Source organism: Leptidea sinapis, chromosome 20 (genome assembly GCF_905404315.1).
Source record: "Leptidea sinapis chromosome 20, ilLepSina1.1, whole genome shotgun sequence".
NCBI lineage: Eukaryota > Metazoa > Arthropoda > Insecta > Lepidoptera > Pieridae > Leptidea > Leptidea sinapis.
Window position 1 is genome coordinate 3,061,342 of NC_066284.1, and position 16,784 is coordinate 3,078,125.

A 16,784-nucleotide genomic window follows, 5' to 3' on the forward strand; every position below is an offset into this window, starting at 1 on the left:
GTAACAAATTAAATCTTCTAACCCAATCACAATACGGGTATTTAAGGCTAGTATTTTTCTATGTATATGTCCTATAATACATGTTGTATTTTTTTGAAAAATCATTTAGGTCAATTTCTGTTAAATGTTCAAGAAATTTTAAAAAACAAAATAATATGCAGTTTTTGGTTTCTTATAAATGGAAGGCATGACTTCTTTCACGACTTTCTTCTAAATCCCGTACTTTCCCACCTGTATAGTGTATATATTATCAATGCAACGGTCTATTGACAGTCATAGCTACAAATCAATGTTACCTCGTGAGCGTGCTAGTATGTGGCTGAGTGACTATTGGTGATCCTTGACGCTCAGGAGTTATTGAACGACTTCTGAAAATGAATAAAACCAGTAAATCTTTTAAGCTTTCAACATCATTGGTCATCATCGTATATTAGTTATGTTGTTTTCGATTTTATTATGACTCATTAACAACTGTTTTATAAGTTGTTTTTTTAATTTTTAAACGAAAGCAGCTATAAAGAAACATTCAAGGTCAGACTGTCTCTGCCAGTTTGAGAGTGTTCAACGGAAGTTTAGTGACTTTTAGTCAAAAATTGACAAGGAATGCTCGTTAGTTACATTTACAATTGTACAAATTAACAACAATTGAGAACACTGACCTGTATAAATACCACTGGACAGGCTGTTCCATATGTTTGACAGCAAAATTTTTGTGCCTATTTGAAACACAACTCGCGAGCGTCCAAAGAGGTAATTTTGACGTATAATACAAATGGCTGCGAAGGAATGTACCTACAATACTCAATAAAGTACGCATTTTTTTTTAACAGTTTCCCACCATCTATCGATGTTTGCTGAGGTTGTCATCACTAGTTTTAGTACAGCAGACTCTCGATACATGGCCAACAGCGCCAAAACGGCGAATATCAAACAGATACAAAAGCACTTTGACAGCCGCCAGTCCAGTGGTATATAGTAGAGGTCAGTGATTGAGAATTACATTAACATCAAAGTTCTGTATTGTATGGCACTAACCGGTTAATAATTGGTGTACTTTCATTAAAAGCTGAGCGTATACTCTTCCGTCCTTGCGGTGTTCTCGGTACATAGCTTGCGTCCACACTGCTATCGCTTATATCTATCCTTGTCGCTCCCGCCCCTACATTCATATCTATATAGCTCTGATGTATTATTTCCGAGTCGCTCTCTTGTTGGGAATCGGGTTCGGGAGTCCTCGATGATCGGCGCCGATCGATGTACTTCGGGTTGATGAGCGTGATGGGTATATCGGCAATACTCTCAATGGAAGTGTTCGGGTCATCAGACAGGGTGCTGTTAGCTGAGAGCGACAGTGATTTTCTGAAATTAGTAATTAAGGCTCGAATATTGAAAGTTGGCTAAACTGTGGTTACTTGTCTCTATAAACACGGGCATCATACGTGTTTATGGTCATATCGAAAGACACCATAAATAGCGGTTCGTTCAAGTTTGATAACGAATGAAAGAAAGTTCTTTGAGAGCCGCACTGTGAGTGTCCGACTGTCACACTTCACATAATGATGACAGTGGTATTTTATTTTGGGTCATTACTACGATATCGGAATTAGTGGTAGGTATTTCTTCGAATAGCTTTTCGGAACTGTCCATTCAATCCAACTCCGTTTTTCCCTATATTTTACATTAACATGGCTACCTTCAATAAAGTGAGTACATCTGTTGGAAACGCTCCTTCGATTCCTCTGTTGATACAGAAGAACATAGACGGCGGTGATCACTTATAATTAGGTGACCTATACCTACAATCTTTTGTCCTCTTTCATAAAATTCGCGAAATAAACTAATTCATTTCATACATAGGTATCTTAAGGACTTATTATGACGGATCATATTACCACAGGTCTAATGTACCAACACTTCCGAAACAGTTCTTTGGACGGAAATGCTAGTAATGTTTGTTCAAATGGCTATTACACCTGTTTAGTTTCAATTTTAGCCAGAGTGCGAGGGTTTCTATTCACTCTCATGTCAATTAAGAATAGTAGTTATAATAAAGAAGAAGTTTGTTAGAGTTTGGTGGTGCGTAGAGGAAAGACCATCACAATTATTTTAGAATATATTATATCCTCACCTAGCTCTGACGGTATCTTTATAGGAGCGCCTGGACTTGGGTTGTTCGGCTGCGAACTTCTTGGGCGGCGATTCGTTACGTTTCTCACCCACCTGTTAGTAATAACAAGAACAACGAAATAGTAATATCTTCTTAGATTAGATAAATATAGGTTATATGAGTATGTATTTTAAAAAATCAGCATTTAATAATAAGATACTGTAAGCGTTTCGAGTCTGTTTAAACATTTTTACAAAAAGAAGAAGTTTTTAAAATAATTGTCTTTTCATTTATGTGGTTATGCACGCTAATCTCAGAAACTCATTATCTATAGACGCATGTGTCGAATTAGCTGAAATTATTAACTGATTATGAAACTTTGGCTGGAAGTTCCTTTTTAAAATATTTCTTCTTTCCGTATTGTTATTGGGGCTTATCTCCCAAACAGCTTTGCCAGCTTCGATGGGATTTAACCTCACAGATAGCTTATGTTATAAGGAGTATAACAAGTTGGATTCCTTGAATTAAAAGTAAACTTCTTAATATTTTTAAAAATCCAACTATTAAATATATTTTTTAAATATGGTTTATTTAAAAAAAAGTGAATTAGAAGAGATTTTTGATTGATTTACCTCCATACTATCGAGAGGAGTCTCAGTGGGTGTGTGAATGTCCACCGCCACGGGCGTTGGACTCGGGTCTACTTCTGTCGGCGTTGGAATTGTGAAACGTAGGTGCCTGAACGAGAAAATACATTTATTAAAGTGACAAGAGCAAGATACTTACTTGAAAGTAACAATACAGTCCCGCTAATTATTCTGAGCGGGCTCCCCATTGCGTTCCTCACTTTCACACTCAAAAAAAGACTCCAACTGATAAATTAAATATAATATTGATGAATGATAGAAAAGCTTGTTCATCATATCAGCCGAAAGACGTCCACTGCTGGGCAAAGGCCTCTGCCAAATATTTCCACGACGATCGGTCCTGCGCTGCCCTCATCAAACGTATTCCGGCGATCTTGACCAGATCCTCGGTCTATCTAGTGGGGGCCTACCAACACTGCGTCTTCCGGTACGTGGTGGCTATCCGAGGACTTTATTGACCCAACGACCATCTGTCTGTCGAACTATGTACTACTAACTACTTAAGTTTATTAATAGGACATTATTGCATGCAAAATTTATTGTAGTTTAAAACATTAATTTTTAAGGAAACATATTCGTTCAGCTGAAAACTTCAGAATCGATGCGATCGAATCAAATCGTTTTCGTCAGATCAAATCTTTTCATTTTAAATACGTTTATCTTAATAAAAACTACAAACGTCTTACATAAAATAATTCTATCGACCCAGCAAATCTAATCGACGCACAACATAACAAAGCGATATGTTTAATAAAAATAATATAAAATTACTTTTTAGTCTGTATTTTGAAAACAATAATACTAAGGCATTCTTTATGATGATTCCCTGAGCCCCACCAGAAAAAATATTTAAATACTTCATATAATAATAATCTGCGTTACTATGTTCAATGTGCTTACATAATTTGATCATAAAAAATACAAATTATATATTTTTGTTGCTATTTTACAAGAAATAACCATAAAGGCTTAAATTAAAACATGCTATTTCGGTATACGGTTCGTACACTAAACAAAAGTTAGATTTATGCAATATATTTGGTTATACAACTCCGCGTTGCGCGATGTTTCTATGTTGTTTGATTTTTAATGAAATAACTTTATGGAAACGCGATTAATGAATAAATATACGGAAAATCATTATATTTTCTGCTGTGTACAAGCTACGTGAACAGTTGCACTGTGTACAAGTTAGTACTTTCGTGTCCAAACTAAATTCCCCTGCTGTTCCGTTATTTTTTGATCACCAGTTACTTAGTGGTTTAAATTGCATATTACATAAAGTAGTAGTAAATATAGGATAAAAAGAACAGAAATATTACTTGTTAGTATAATCAACAGAATTGGAGTTGTTGGTAGCGGTCTCCATGTCGGTGTCACTCCCGGTGTCGTCCTCCGGTGCGGGTGAATGCTCTCCCGCCCGCGACCACGCCTCCCGGTTCTGTAACGATATAATGGCTATCATAAACACATTTTATCTACACCCATGTTTTAAATCCTCTATTAAAGATTCTGAAACAGTTAGGTTATTACCAACATTACAACATCCAATGTCATAATAATCATTACATCATCCAAACGAGTGTTGTAATATTGTACTGAATTTCATAACAACACTCCTTGGTTTTTTTTTCGATCCCATCATGCACAAAGAGTTTCAACAAACAGCCACATTCTTATTGCTCGATGCGTGGCATCTGTATGAATTTCAAAAAAAGAACATTTTCGTTTACGCGCGTTCCACACTACCAGAACATGGTGCGCCGTAAAAAAAGTAGGTTATCGAAACCCTGCCATTTTTCTTGAAAAAAATGAGCGATTCAAGTTTTGACAGCACACCGCCGGATATTTTAAACACTGCAAAATAACATAATATTCAAGTGAATTTAATATCAGTAAGGGATGATATTAGGTTACTACTAGGCCTGGCTGTTTTAATGTTAGCAGTAAGCTGTTTCAGAATCATTTAGAGGATTCATATTCTGGGTGTAGATAAAGTCTTGTATGCAACTGTTGATAATTAGGTATTAAAACACTCATGTGATACTATTATCACAAACCCACATTAGTGTTTTGATACCCCTTATTACACAACAGTTGCATAAATAACTATTAACCAAGTACCTACATAAACTTAATTCTATAACCGATTTTTGTTTACCAATACCCTGATTGCAGCCTCAAGAGCTACTTCCGAAAGCGAAACGCGCGTACCATGAACGGCAGATTTGATGGATTGTTGCACGCATCGGTTTGTACTTTTTTCCGCAACTTAACGTCGAATGTACCATATTATATATTTTGTACATGTATATTTTGGGTGATGGGAGATTTCTGTGTCGCCTACGCTTGTCCAAAGCGCGTTAGTCAACTAAGCATATAATTTTTTTATTTTTTTGTACGCAAGTGTACAAGGTTTCTACGAGACGTTTTTCATCAAATACGCGTACCTATGAATTCTAAAATTAAAAACACATAGACACATGGCGGGGGTGGAACGAGCGCCTAGCGAATGCAGTGACACCCCTAACTGTTGAGCTAACAACACTTTAACTAAAGTATATACCACTTTATGAATCAACACTCAAGTTTTGCTTGATAAGGTGTATGAATTAAAAATTTTCAATATTCCTATTGTCACTTTAAAAATTTTTTAAAGAGATAGGGATGAAAGATGGTATTCAAAGAGGCCAATGGATAAGACATGCAAGAACTGCTCATACAATTTTAAAGTTTAAATAAGTAGATGTTCACTGAGTGATACTAGAAATAAAACCTCAATTTCTAAGAAAATTTGTCAACACTTTCACCATATAATTGCTCAATTAATACATTGTTTTTAGGCACACAAACAAACTACAATAAAGTATAATTCAGTTATGCAGTTTTCACACATTTGTATTGTAATTCGCTTATCGAGTTTTCAGCATGTTTGATACATAAAAATTTCATTAATCTCAATAATACTTAAACGTAGCAATCAAATAAAATTATACTGAAATAATAAAATAAATGAATTAATTTGGCTTAAGTGTAAGTTTACTAGCTTTTGTCATTTTTATTTCAATACACTTATAAAATAGTAATGGTCTTATAAAAATCATATCTTACTTATCTAGGAGAAAAATAAAATATACGAACGACCAAAATGTCTGTACGAGTAGAAAACATTAATGGGGATGGTACAACCAAATGTTATGATGTTACATCTGAACGCTTTACCCAGAACTATTTATGAATAACAAATATTATGTAAACAAAACACTTTTTAAAGGATTAAAACGCGTGTGTTAACTGTGTCACAACATTTCAATCAACCTGACAACGTGATCTGGGAAATTGTCTCGAAACATCAGGTTAACGAAAATAACAATAAAAATGTAACTTTAACGATAAATCTAATGTAAAAAAACAGTTACAATTACACGCGTTTTAATCTTTTAAAAAGGATTTTATTTACATGTGTAACACTCGCGTTAAGCAAAGAAAATACTATGATTTAATATTATAGCAGAATAAACCTTTAGTATGCTGTGCGGAGTGCTGGGTCGGTCATATTTCCGTGCAGGGCTAGTTACGTCTGGCATTTCAAGTAGAGCAGCAATTTGCATGCTTAAATTGCTGTTCTTTGCAGACTGTTTGCTCGGTGTTTGAGTGGTGTCCATTTTGGCTCGCTTTGCTGGCGAAGCATCGGATAACTTCTGCTCAGATGAGAGATAGCTGAAAAAAAATCATCTCATTTCTTTATAATTAATAATTTAATTTTTATATAAAAATGGCGATGAAAATTGGTGGGTCTAAGTGTTAAACTTGAGGTATTGGCAATATTTATTTATTTATTTTATTTGGAAAACTTACAGTGTTACAATAACTTAATTACTAAATAATAGTGTGACATTTTACACCATTTAATAGTTTTCGCATATTGTTTCTAATAACACATAGCGTAATATAGGTACATCTTTCTTATTTATTTTTTCTTATACAAGTATTATATATAGTATGTAAATAATTACATAGGTATTACATTTATTATGTTCAGAGAGAATTTAAACACTACGTTCAATTATGTTTATAGTAACAGTTAGGGAAACACATTAAACCAGTTTTTAGTCATTTATGATTATTGATCTGATAGAATTTGTGGATGAATTAAACAGGTCAAAATCAGGAAAGCCTTTAAGATTATTTATGCAGTGAGATGCTCTTGAGAAGAATGAGTTTTGTTTGTAATTTGACGCACAGTGGGGTATATGTAAATATTTAGGATGTCTTGCAGAGATTCTGGGAATATTTAAATTTATATTCGAGAGAAGATGGGGAGCGTCAATGTGACATTGTGCTATTTTTGTTAAGAATAGAATATCAGCTATTTTGCGTCTCTCGTGGTGTGGTAATATATGATATCTCCTGCATCTTGAATCATAATCATTGTCGTATGTCTTGCACTTATATTCAAGGTATTTAACAAATCTGCGTTGGATTGATTCTAATCTGTTAATATATATATCATACTGAGGGTTCCAAATTTGTGTACAATACTCGAGTATGCTACGAACATATGTACAATACAACGTTTTTATAACCTTGATAATTGAGAATTGGGAACAGGATCTCTTGATAAATCCTATACACTGGTTGGCCCTATTAGCGATGTTTTCAATGTGTTTATCATATGAAACCTTAGAGTCGTGAATTACGCCTAGATCACGTATCTCATTTACAATATTGAGTGGATGACCATTAAGTGAATATTGAAATTTAATAAAATTAGGCTTACGGGTAAATGTTATAGCGTAACATTTCGGAACGTTCAGGTCTAGTTTGTTGATGCTACAGTATTTTTCAAACCTGTGCATGTCTTGTTGTAATAAAAGACAGTCATATCCTCGACATCTTGAAACATTGTTTGACATGGAACAGTTCAGGTCTCCTTTCTTTGGTTTAAGGATGCACAACATCCAAGACTCATTGATGAGCAAAGAGAAAACTATTTATTCTTATAAGGACATATTCAGACTATAGAGAATAAATCAGAATTACACTAACCTCTTGGTCTTGTAAAGTTTAGGAGTGCAGATGAAGGGTGTGTGTTCAATGTCCAGCGCTCGCTTCAGTCCCTTCCTTGTGCTCGGTTTATTAATCCAAGTTTCACTGGCATTTTCAATTGTATCCTACAAAATCACAACTATTTACACATTGTGCGATTACAGAGACAGTGTAAGAAAACATTGTCTATGAGTATTTTCTTTTTTCATAATTGAGTTCATGGAGTAAGTGGATGATACTTGCATTTTTTGTTCATTAATCAATTATGGTTGTTATTACTGTTGAAATTAAGTAGATTTTAAGTTCAACTAACTGTACTTGCTTGAAACTATGTTATACAGTATCTACCAACTTCACATGATAATACTGTTGCCACATATGCAGATAGTATTGCTTTTTGGCCAGTGGACAGTGACTCTAGATGAAATGAACAACTGCAACGAATTCTCGACGCAACTTTAAGCTGGCTAAACAAATGGGCATTCAAGCCACCTCGGTGATGAAGAAAGAAGAAAATCTCCAAACATATCTGATTATAGCCTGGCCAAGAACTAATCTAACTCACCTGAATGAAAGATGACTTGTATGTAAATGTGTTCTTAGGAGATGTCGCTTTAACATAAAAGGAGAGTGGTTTCGGTGCCGTAACTGAAATGATTTTAATATTTATTAGATTTATTAACACATTTTAATAAAACAGAAAACAATTTAAATGTCAATCAGACCATTTGTAAGTGAATCTATCAATAATAGACACATAATATTGACGACCCCCATAACCCAGTGGTTAGTGACCCTGCCTACTGAGCTAGACGTCCTGGGTTCAAATCCCGGAAGGTGCAAACATTTATATGAAGAATATGAATGTTTGTTTCCGAGTTATGGATGTTTATAAGTATTTATGTATGTTTAAGTAAGTATATTGTATTAAATATATCGTTGTCTTTTGTTTAGTTACTATGCCTAGTTTGGGGCAAGATAATTGGTATAAAAATGTTTCGATATTATTATTATTATTACTAGCTGACCTAGCAAACGTTGTATTGCCATATAAAATTATTTAAACAAAATCAATAACTAAAATTTTGGGGTATAAAAATAGATGCAACGGATTCTCACACCTACCTACTACAATTATTGTATTCGATTGTCATCTTGCAACCCTATAGCGGATTTGTGAATGGAACAGAATAATACAAAAATCGCGATACAAAAATAGTTGTACAACATAGAAGGGCGAAAATTTGAAGTTGTATCTTCTTTTCAATGCAGAATCATAATAAAATAAAAAATATTTCAAAATAATAAAATATATTTAGTGGTGGGTCACCCTTATCATGTAGGGGTATGAAAAATAGATGTTGGCCGATTCTCAGACCTATCCGATATGCACACAAAGGAGGATGGTGAGAATGCATGTATTTTGGGACCGACTGAAAGAAGTGGAACTTATTAATAATTGTAGAACGTATATCTTGTTTTTTCAATCAATAATTTGTGTCTTATGTCTATGCCTAATTACTGTCTGCTAAAATATAATATAATACCTATATATGTGGAAGGAAGGTTACTACTGAACTACTGATTTGAGTAGGTATAGATAGTATGATGATGTCATAACATCCATATAAAAAATTACTGTCATGTCAAAAAAATGTAGATGTCAATTGCGCAATTCGTTCAGTTAGTGTAAGATGCCTTATTTTTTAATAAATTATAATAATTTATTTCTTTTGACTCCCATATCTTAGCGCCTCAATATTTTTTGTATAAACATCGTACAAACTTATGTTTATAATTAATATAAACGAGTACTTGTACGATGCTTCCTTAATTTTTAAATTATGTGGATCCATTCTCGCCATCTTCCTTTCATAAAAATCGGTTCATCCGTTTCGGAGGAGTATGGTAGCAAACACCGGGACACGATAGTTTTACATATTTTTTAAACAAACAAAAGTATTTTTATTTCGTAGGTAAATTGCATTACACTTGAAATATGTTATTGTTTTTTCTTACAACTCGTTCGGAAGGCAGATTTCCTTAGAGAAGAACGAGCAAGAAACTATAAGGTTGCTCTTTTCAAAACTGAATGAAGTTACAGATTCTTATTATAAAATTAATTTTACAAATCATTTAAATTCCAATATATGCAAAATGATGCAACAAAATACACAATCGTCAATTACTAAATGTCTTACACGAGTAAGGAAAAATAATGTAAATTTATAAGTAAAAACATAGTTAAAGTTATTGAGTACATACTTAAAGTACGATATAGTAGATGCATCAATCCACACATACCGTAAACAAAATTAAGGCATTATTAGATTAATAACTATGCCTTAGCAGCGTTCCTCTGTTCATGTTATCTCACCGCGCGAGTCCAAGTCCTGTCCCACGCAGTGCGCCACTCTGTTGGCCACACTGCACACACTCGAGCACATCACCTCCACAAGCAGGTCTCGCGCGCTGTCTCGCTCTAGCGCGACCGACTCGCTCACCGACTCCATTGACCTTGATGTCTCACGATATCTGCCCTTCAACTTCATTTGACGATTGTATTGTTCTGCTTCCAAATACCTAGAAACGGTAAATTAAATTTTATAGAAATAGCTTAGAAATGGCTTAGACTCTGCCATTCAAATCATGCAATTATTTATTCAAATTAAAATTTTTAAACAACAAGTGATCTTGTCATAAAAAAGATTAAATATAGAATAGGAAATAAGTAATTAGTACTTGTAATTATTATTTTTCTAAATTGTTTGTAGCATTCATTTTTTAGTCTAATAATGTTGTTGCCTTTAATTAAGATATATAAATAGTAACACTTTTAATTGTTTATCTTATTCGAGCATGTTAAATTATGTATCTAGTTGGTAAATAAATAAATAAAGGTAGATCCACTTGGCAAAAATTTTGTAGTTGTGATTCTACGTGGACAGTTCAGGGGATTATATAATTGCGATTGTTTGCTGAAATATCCATTTTTTTTTGTAATAATACACCAACATTTTTATTTGTGCAACAATAGGTTAGGTTAGGTCAGCGGACAAGAGTAGGTTAGAGTAGTTCAGAGAAACAGCAATTATTGTGTTATCAAAAACTTTGTTAGTTATCTTATATCTTTAAACGAGCAATTCTTGTATATATATAATCTGAATCTCGGAAACGGCTCCAACGATTTTCATAAAATTAAGTATGCAGGGGATTTCGGGGGTGATAAATCGATCTAGCTAGGTTTCAAATTAAAAAAAATGGTTTTATCCATGTTTGAATTAGAAACAGCTACAATAACATTAGAATACAAAGGTAAATTTCGCCACTATATACAAGACTATTATAGCTCAGATGGGACATTGGGTGATCCGGAAAGCAAAAGACCCCGGTTCGAATCCAGATGTCCTATTAGTTTTTTTTTTGTTCGTTAGTTTTGTACATTCTTAAAAATCCGAGCAAGGCTCGGTCGTCCGGATATTGTATAATATTATAATCAAGCACACCTACCGTGACTGTTGCAAGTAGTACATGACCAATATATCTGCAGTCTGAGCTTCATTGCATTCCTTTAGGTATTTAATAAAAACTTCCTCTTCTAATGGTAACATAGTTATTTGCAATACTTTTGACAGATGGCCCGTACTGCGACATCCTGTAACAACAGAGTGAGAAATTAAATCATGTAAACTGTATTAACATTACAAATACAAATACAAATATTTTATTTTGTCTCAAAAGAAAAACGTATTATACAAAAAAGCCATGTACATACTACTACATACTCATAATACCTACTACACAACATTATACATCATCACAACCTTTAGATACAAACATTAAGAAGCCTATATACTTATGTTTGGTAAGTGCATCTAGACAAGTAGGTACGAAGTTTTTATTGCTAGGACTTCTTAAAGAACCTAGGCACATACAGACAGTAGGTTTTATGTGAAGCAGACATAAAAGCTGGTGCCTTCCCAGAAAATTGATATTTTGCTGGAGTGGTAGGTATGTAGTCTACATTATGACAACAATCTACTAGTACATGGCTGAGCTCTAACTCCTAACTAAGTTTCCCTGTGTTTAGGATATTAGTACTCCCCGTGTATCGGTCTGTTATTCCATAGTTCAAGAATGTGTATGTCTGACTATTATAATGCACAAGATGAGTAGTAGTTTAATAATTTTGAAAGGAAAAATAAATAAGAAATATAATATAGTATATAATTAATTTAAAGGTATGAGTAGTAATGAGTAAAAATGTAGGTCGGTATGTATACCACCAGATAATTACGTACATACTAGTGAAGGTATATGATTGTATATTTCTTTATATGTATGAAATATAGATAGATATAATATTTTCTAAAAGAATATGTGCTTATTTGCTAATTAGTAACGTAAGGTATCTAAATTATTACCTAGTTTTAAATTAAAGAAGTTTAAATGTATCCTAAACCTATTGAAATATAAGTACTTATTAATAAATAATATCGTATATTAATTATTTAGGTCAACTGATGTAATGTAAATGATACGTGTAATGTGATATTTAATTAAAGCAGAATTACTTTCGGTACATACCCAGACCATTTCGCCAGTTGGGTAGTTAGGTAGCTAACCTGATTCACATATTTGGTTTGTAACACTTAATTAAATAACAGGATGTCTACCAATTGATAATCAAACACACTACATTATTACCACAGTTTCTAATAAAAATGGTAATCATTGCACAAAATAAATTGTACTTCGCTGTTGTATTAAAATTACATGTACCCTCAATAAAACAATAAGTGAGTTGATACCGACATGAATCAACACAGTATTAGCAGCTACTAGATGCGACAAGATGCAGTTATAAGTTGTATATTATTAATATATATATATCTATATATATATTTTTTTTAAGGTGGATTTTATTTATTGATCCTAAAGTAGTTTTACTTACTAAGAAGAGTAATGTTATATTTTAAATGTATTACGTTATAATTTCTAACAATTCTTCAGTTTCTCTATAGTCTTTTGTTAGAAACCAGTTTTGAACTTCATGTTTGAGTTTATTTGTGGTCATTTCATAAATATTTAGATCTTTATTTATTTTATTATATAGAGAATTTGATAAGAAAGGGATTTGTTTATTAGTAAATTTTGTTTTGTTTGATGGTATTTGACAGACATTATGTCGGAGCCTTTTTTGCTTAATTTGTTCGCATATTGTGTTATATGGGAGTTCATTATGTTTATATAGAAGCACATGTAAAATATACAACTGTCTCACGCTCATTAGCCTATTTTCACGATACAGCTGCTTTGTGGGATGCCTAAAACGTTTAAAAAACATTACTTTAAGTATGCATCTTTGGGCCCGTTCTATACTTATTAGGTGTGATTTCGGGACTCCTCCCCATACCGGTAGGCAATATATTAATAGCGATTGTACCAGGGACACATAAATATTTTTTATAAGTTCCGGATCTGCGACATGTCGTAAGCTTTTAAAAATATATATTAGTTTCCTAATTCTGCTTGTCTGGTTATCGATATGTATGTCCCATCTCAAGTGTCTGTCTAGATAGACTCCTAGGTATTTAATATGGTCAGCTCTTTGGATATTTGGACAGTTGCAATAGTCAGATCGACCAGGAAATTGCATACATGAATGTATTTTAATCTGATAGTCCTGATCAGGATAGTTTCTGGTTGAAATTGAGAAGGGGACATACTTCGTTTTATTTACATTTAAAGTCAAAATGTTGCGTTTTAGCCAATTAGATACTTTGGATAACCCTCTTTCTGCTATTTCCTTAACGTCTGTCCATGTACTTCCTGAAAATATTAATGCAGTGTCGTCTGCATATGTTGAGATGACAGTGTTAGGTAATTGCATGTTACAGAGTTCGTTAATATATATAGTGAAGAGCGTTGGCCCGAGTATGCTTCCTTGCGGAACTCCACAGTCAACATAGACCTCGTCACTAAGATATTGGTCAATTTTAACCGCTTGTTTGCGGTTTGTAAGGTAGCTTTCAAAAAGTTTAAGCTGAAAACCCCTTATACCGAGTTGCTCTAGTTTATGTAAAAGGTTGGGAGCAGAGACAGTGTCGAATGCCTTCGTGAGATCTAGGAAAACGCCCAAACATTTTTTACCTGAATCCAGGTTATTAACTAAATCATATGTTATTTTTGTTACTGCGGTAAAAGTTGATTTTTTGGGCCGGAAACCAAACTGATTATTCGATAACAAGTTTTTACTCTCTAGGTATATCACCAATTTTTTGTTTATGATCTTTTCTATAATCTTGGATAGTGCAGGAAGTAAAGAAATTGGGCGATAGTTCGAAGCACTATCTCTATCTCCACCTTTATAAATGGGACATATAATAGATTTTTTCAATGCAGTGGGGAAAACTCCTGTCAAGAAACAAGTATTGCAAATGTGTGTAATGGGTTTGCAAATAGCAAATTTAGTATTTTTATAAAAGTCGTTTGATATTCCGTCCCATCCTGGAGCGCTTTGAGATTTGAGTGAATTAATTATGCTGATAATTTCGCATTCATTTACAAGAAGGAGAGCAAACGATGATTCAGGAGTTTTAGTAGATTTTTCATTGTCTTTTTCCACCATTGGCTTTGCTGAGAGACTAGCAGATATATCTGCTGCAAGTGAGGATCCTACTGTGGCGAAGTATTTATTTACAATATTTACAGAATCGATTGGAGAAGATGATAAGCTTAATAGTTCCTTACATTTGTTAGTTTTACCACTACCAAAATTGCAAATTCGTTTTATATTATCCCACATATCTTTTGTTTTATGTACGGAATTATTTAGTAGTTGCCTATCGTATTTCCGTTTGGCTGCTTTGAGGATAGAGTTACACATGTTTCGGTAAAGTCTGTAAGTTTTTTGCAATTCATTATTATTAGGAGCTTTTCGATACTTTTTATGCAGATTGTCTCGCTTCCTGATTGATCTTATTAGCCCTGGGGTTATCCAGGGCTTTATTTTTCTTTTAGCGCTTGCAACTCTCTTTACGACAGTATGTTGTTTGATTACATTTGCTAAGTAGCTGAGAAACATATTCGTTGCTATATTAGCATCTGCAGAATCAGTAATGAAATTCCAGTCCGTGGTTAGTAGCTCTGCTAGTGCAGCTTCATAATTAATTCTTTTTACAGATTTATATTCAATATTATGTCGCATAATAGTTTTTGAGATGTTAAGTAGGACTGACGCATGATCCGTAATGTCTGTCTTAATAACAGCCACAATATTGTCACATCGAGTTTTAAGAAAAATGTGATCTAAGCAGCTGTTGTTTCTGGTTGAAAATGTATGTCCTGGTAGAATACCATGGCTAGCAACTAGGGATAAAAATTCGTCCGATTGTCCTTTGGTAGTGATATTATCAGGACTGATATTTATATTGATGTCCCCTACAATAATTATATTGTTATACATTTTATGCTGTATCAATAATGCATCCAATGATGAAATGAAATTGCTTGTATCTCTGAAAGCTGGCGGCCTATAGATACAGATTATGCATGTATCACCAGATGTAAGAGTCAGACAGTTCGCCTCAATGAGATGGGGCTCGCTTACTGAAAAAGACAATTCACTTTTAACGTACGTCACTAGTCCGTCATTTTGATTTAGTAGTCGTGATGTCTTGAACGATTTATATCCAGAAAGCACTGGGTTTGTCCTATCACTACAAAGCCAGCACTCTGTAAGTATGATGATATCAATACTTAACTTCATTCTTGTTAACAAAACATTTAGTTCATCAATATTCCTATATATGCTTCTAATATTTTGTGTCATTAGAGTCAGTGAGTCGTTCTTGCCATGTGTGAAATACCTATTACACTCCTCTGCATTCTCAATAATAACGGCCTTGGATATTGACAAATGGTCAATGTCCAAGGCCAAGTCAACTACGTCTGAGGACATAATTATGTTATATCAGCTGGCATTAAGACCTCTGCCATTGTGATACAGAGGATGCTGAGGAGACCGTACTCGGTGCCATCTAAATGGCTGAACATCTTATCATTTGGTTATCTGACCTTGAGTTGTACATAGTATAGATATATATTTTTCATAATATTGTGAATACTTATATTGATACTAAAACGTGTAATATTAAAAAATGTAAAGACTACTATACTTATATTAATACTATAAATAAAACTATAATATATGACAGGTTGAGTAATTAGATATCCTACGTATGTTTTGGATTTACAGGCTAGTCACAAGATATTCTCATTGCCAGTCTCCTTTAGAGAGTCCAGCTGTTGGGTGCTGCGTAAGAGGATAGCAGTTGACTCTTCAGTTTTCTTAATGAAAACTTTACCATTCTTCACCCAACAGAATTTATAATCCTCTGTTTTTGCCAGCATTCGAGCCTGATAATACAATTGCTTAGCATTAGGTGTTAAGAGCTCAGACATATATATTATGGAACCAGTCTTACCTGGCACTCCTATAGCATCTGCGTTGAGTTTACTGTCTGTATGGGCCTTGTTATATTTTTTAAAAGATGTTAGGAACTTTTCTTTTTTGGTGCTGCTGTTAAATTCTGCAATTATATGCATTTTTTCCTTGTTTTTGTTGTGTAAACGGTGGGCAGTTCTTATGTCTCCATCATGGATACTCTCTTCAATTTTGGATCCAATGCTTTTAACGACTTGTAGTATATCTTCATCTGGAGTCACAGGAACGTTTCGTATTTCGACATGATTCAGCCTCTGCAACCTTTGAATGTTTTCCAACTGTCCCTGCATATATTGTATGATAGTGACGTTTTTTTTGATTATCTTTTGTAGATCTTCTACTTTAGTGGCGAGTTCTTGAAATTTGACTTCATTTGCTGCATCCCGCGTCGCCATCTCCATCTTTAGTTCATCGAACTTGGAAGTAAATTGTTCTCGCATTTTTTTAAATTGAGAATTCATATCTGCTGTAA

General features: G+C 33.8%; 1 protein-coding gene across 2 annotated transcripts in view; it reads right to left on the reverse strand.

Annotated features, from left to right (window-relative positions):
• LOC126970284 (protein ELYS) overlaps positions 1-16,784 on the reverse strand; it is a 69,008-nt gene that overhangs the window by 19,008 nt on the left and 33,216 nt on the right. For both annotated transcript variants that reach the window (XM_050816107.1, XM_050816106.1), the window contains exons 18-27: positions 11,314-11,458; positions 10,181-10,386; positions 8,369-8,451; positions 7,804-7,928; positions 6,276-6,474; positions 4,077-4,195; positions 2,740-2,845; positions 2,129-2,220; positions 1,036-1,359; positions 297-368 (exon numbers count right to left, since the gene is read on the reverse strand). In XM_050816107.1, coding sequence (XP_050672064.1) covers positions 297-368; positions 1,036-1,359; positions 2,129-2,220; positions 2,740-2,845; positions 4,077-4,195; positions 6,276-6,474; positions 7,804-7,928; positions 8,369-8,451; positions 10,181-10,386; positions 11,314-11,458 — 1,471 coding nt within the window. The remainder of the gene's footprint in view (positions 1-296; positions 369-1,035; positions 1,360-2,128; positions 2,221-2,739; positions 2,846-4,076; positions 4,196-6,275; positions 6,475-7,803; positions 7,929-8,368; positions 8,452-10,180; positions 10,387-11,313; positions 11,459-16,784) is intronic.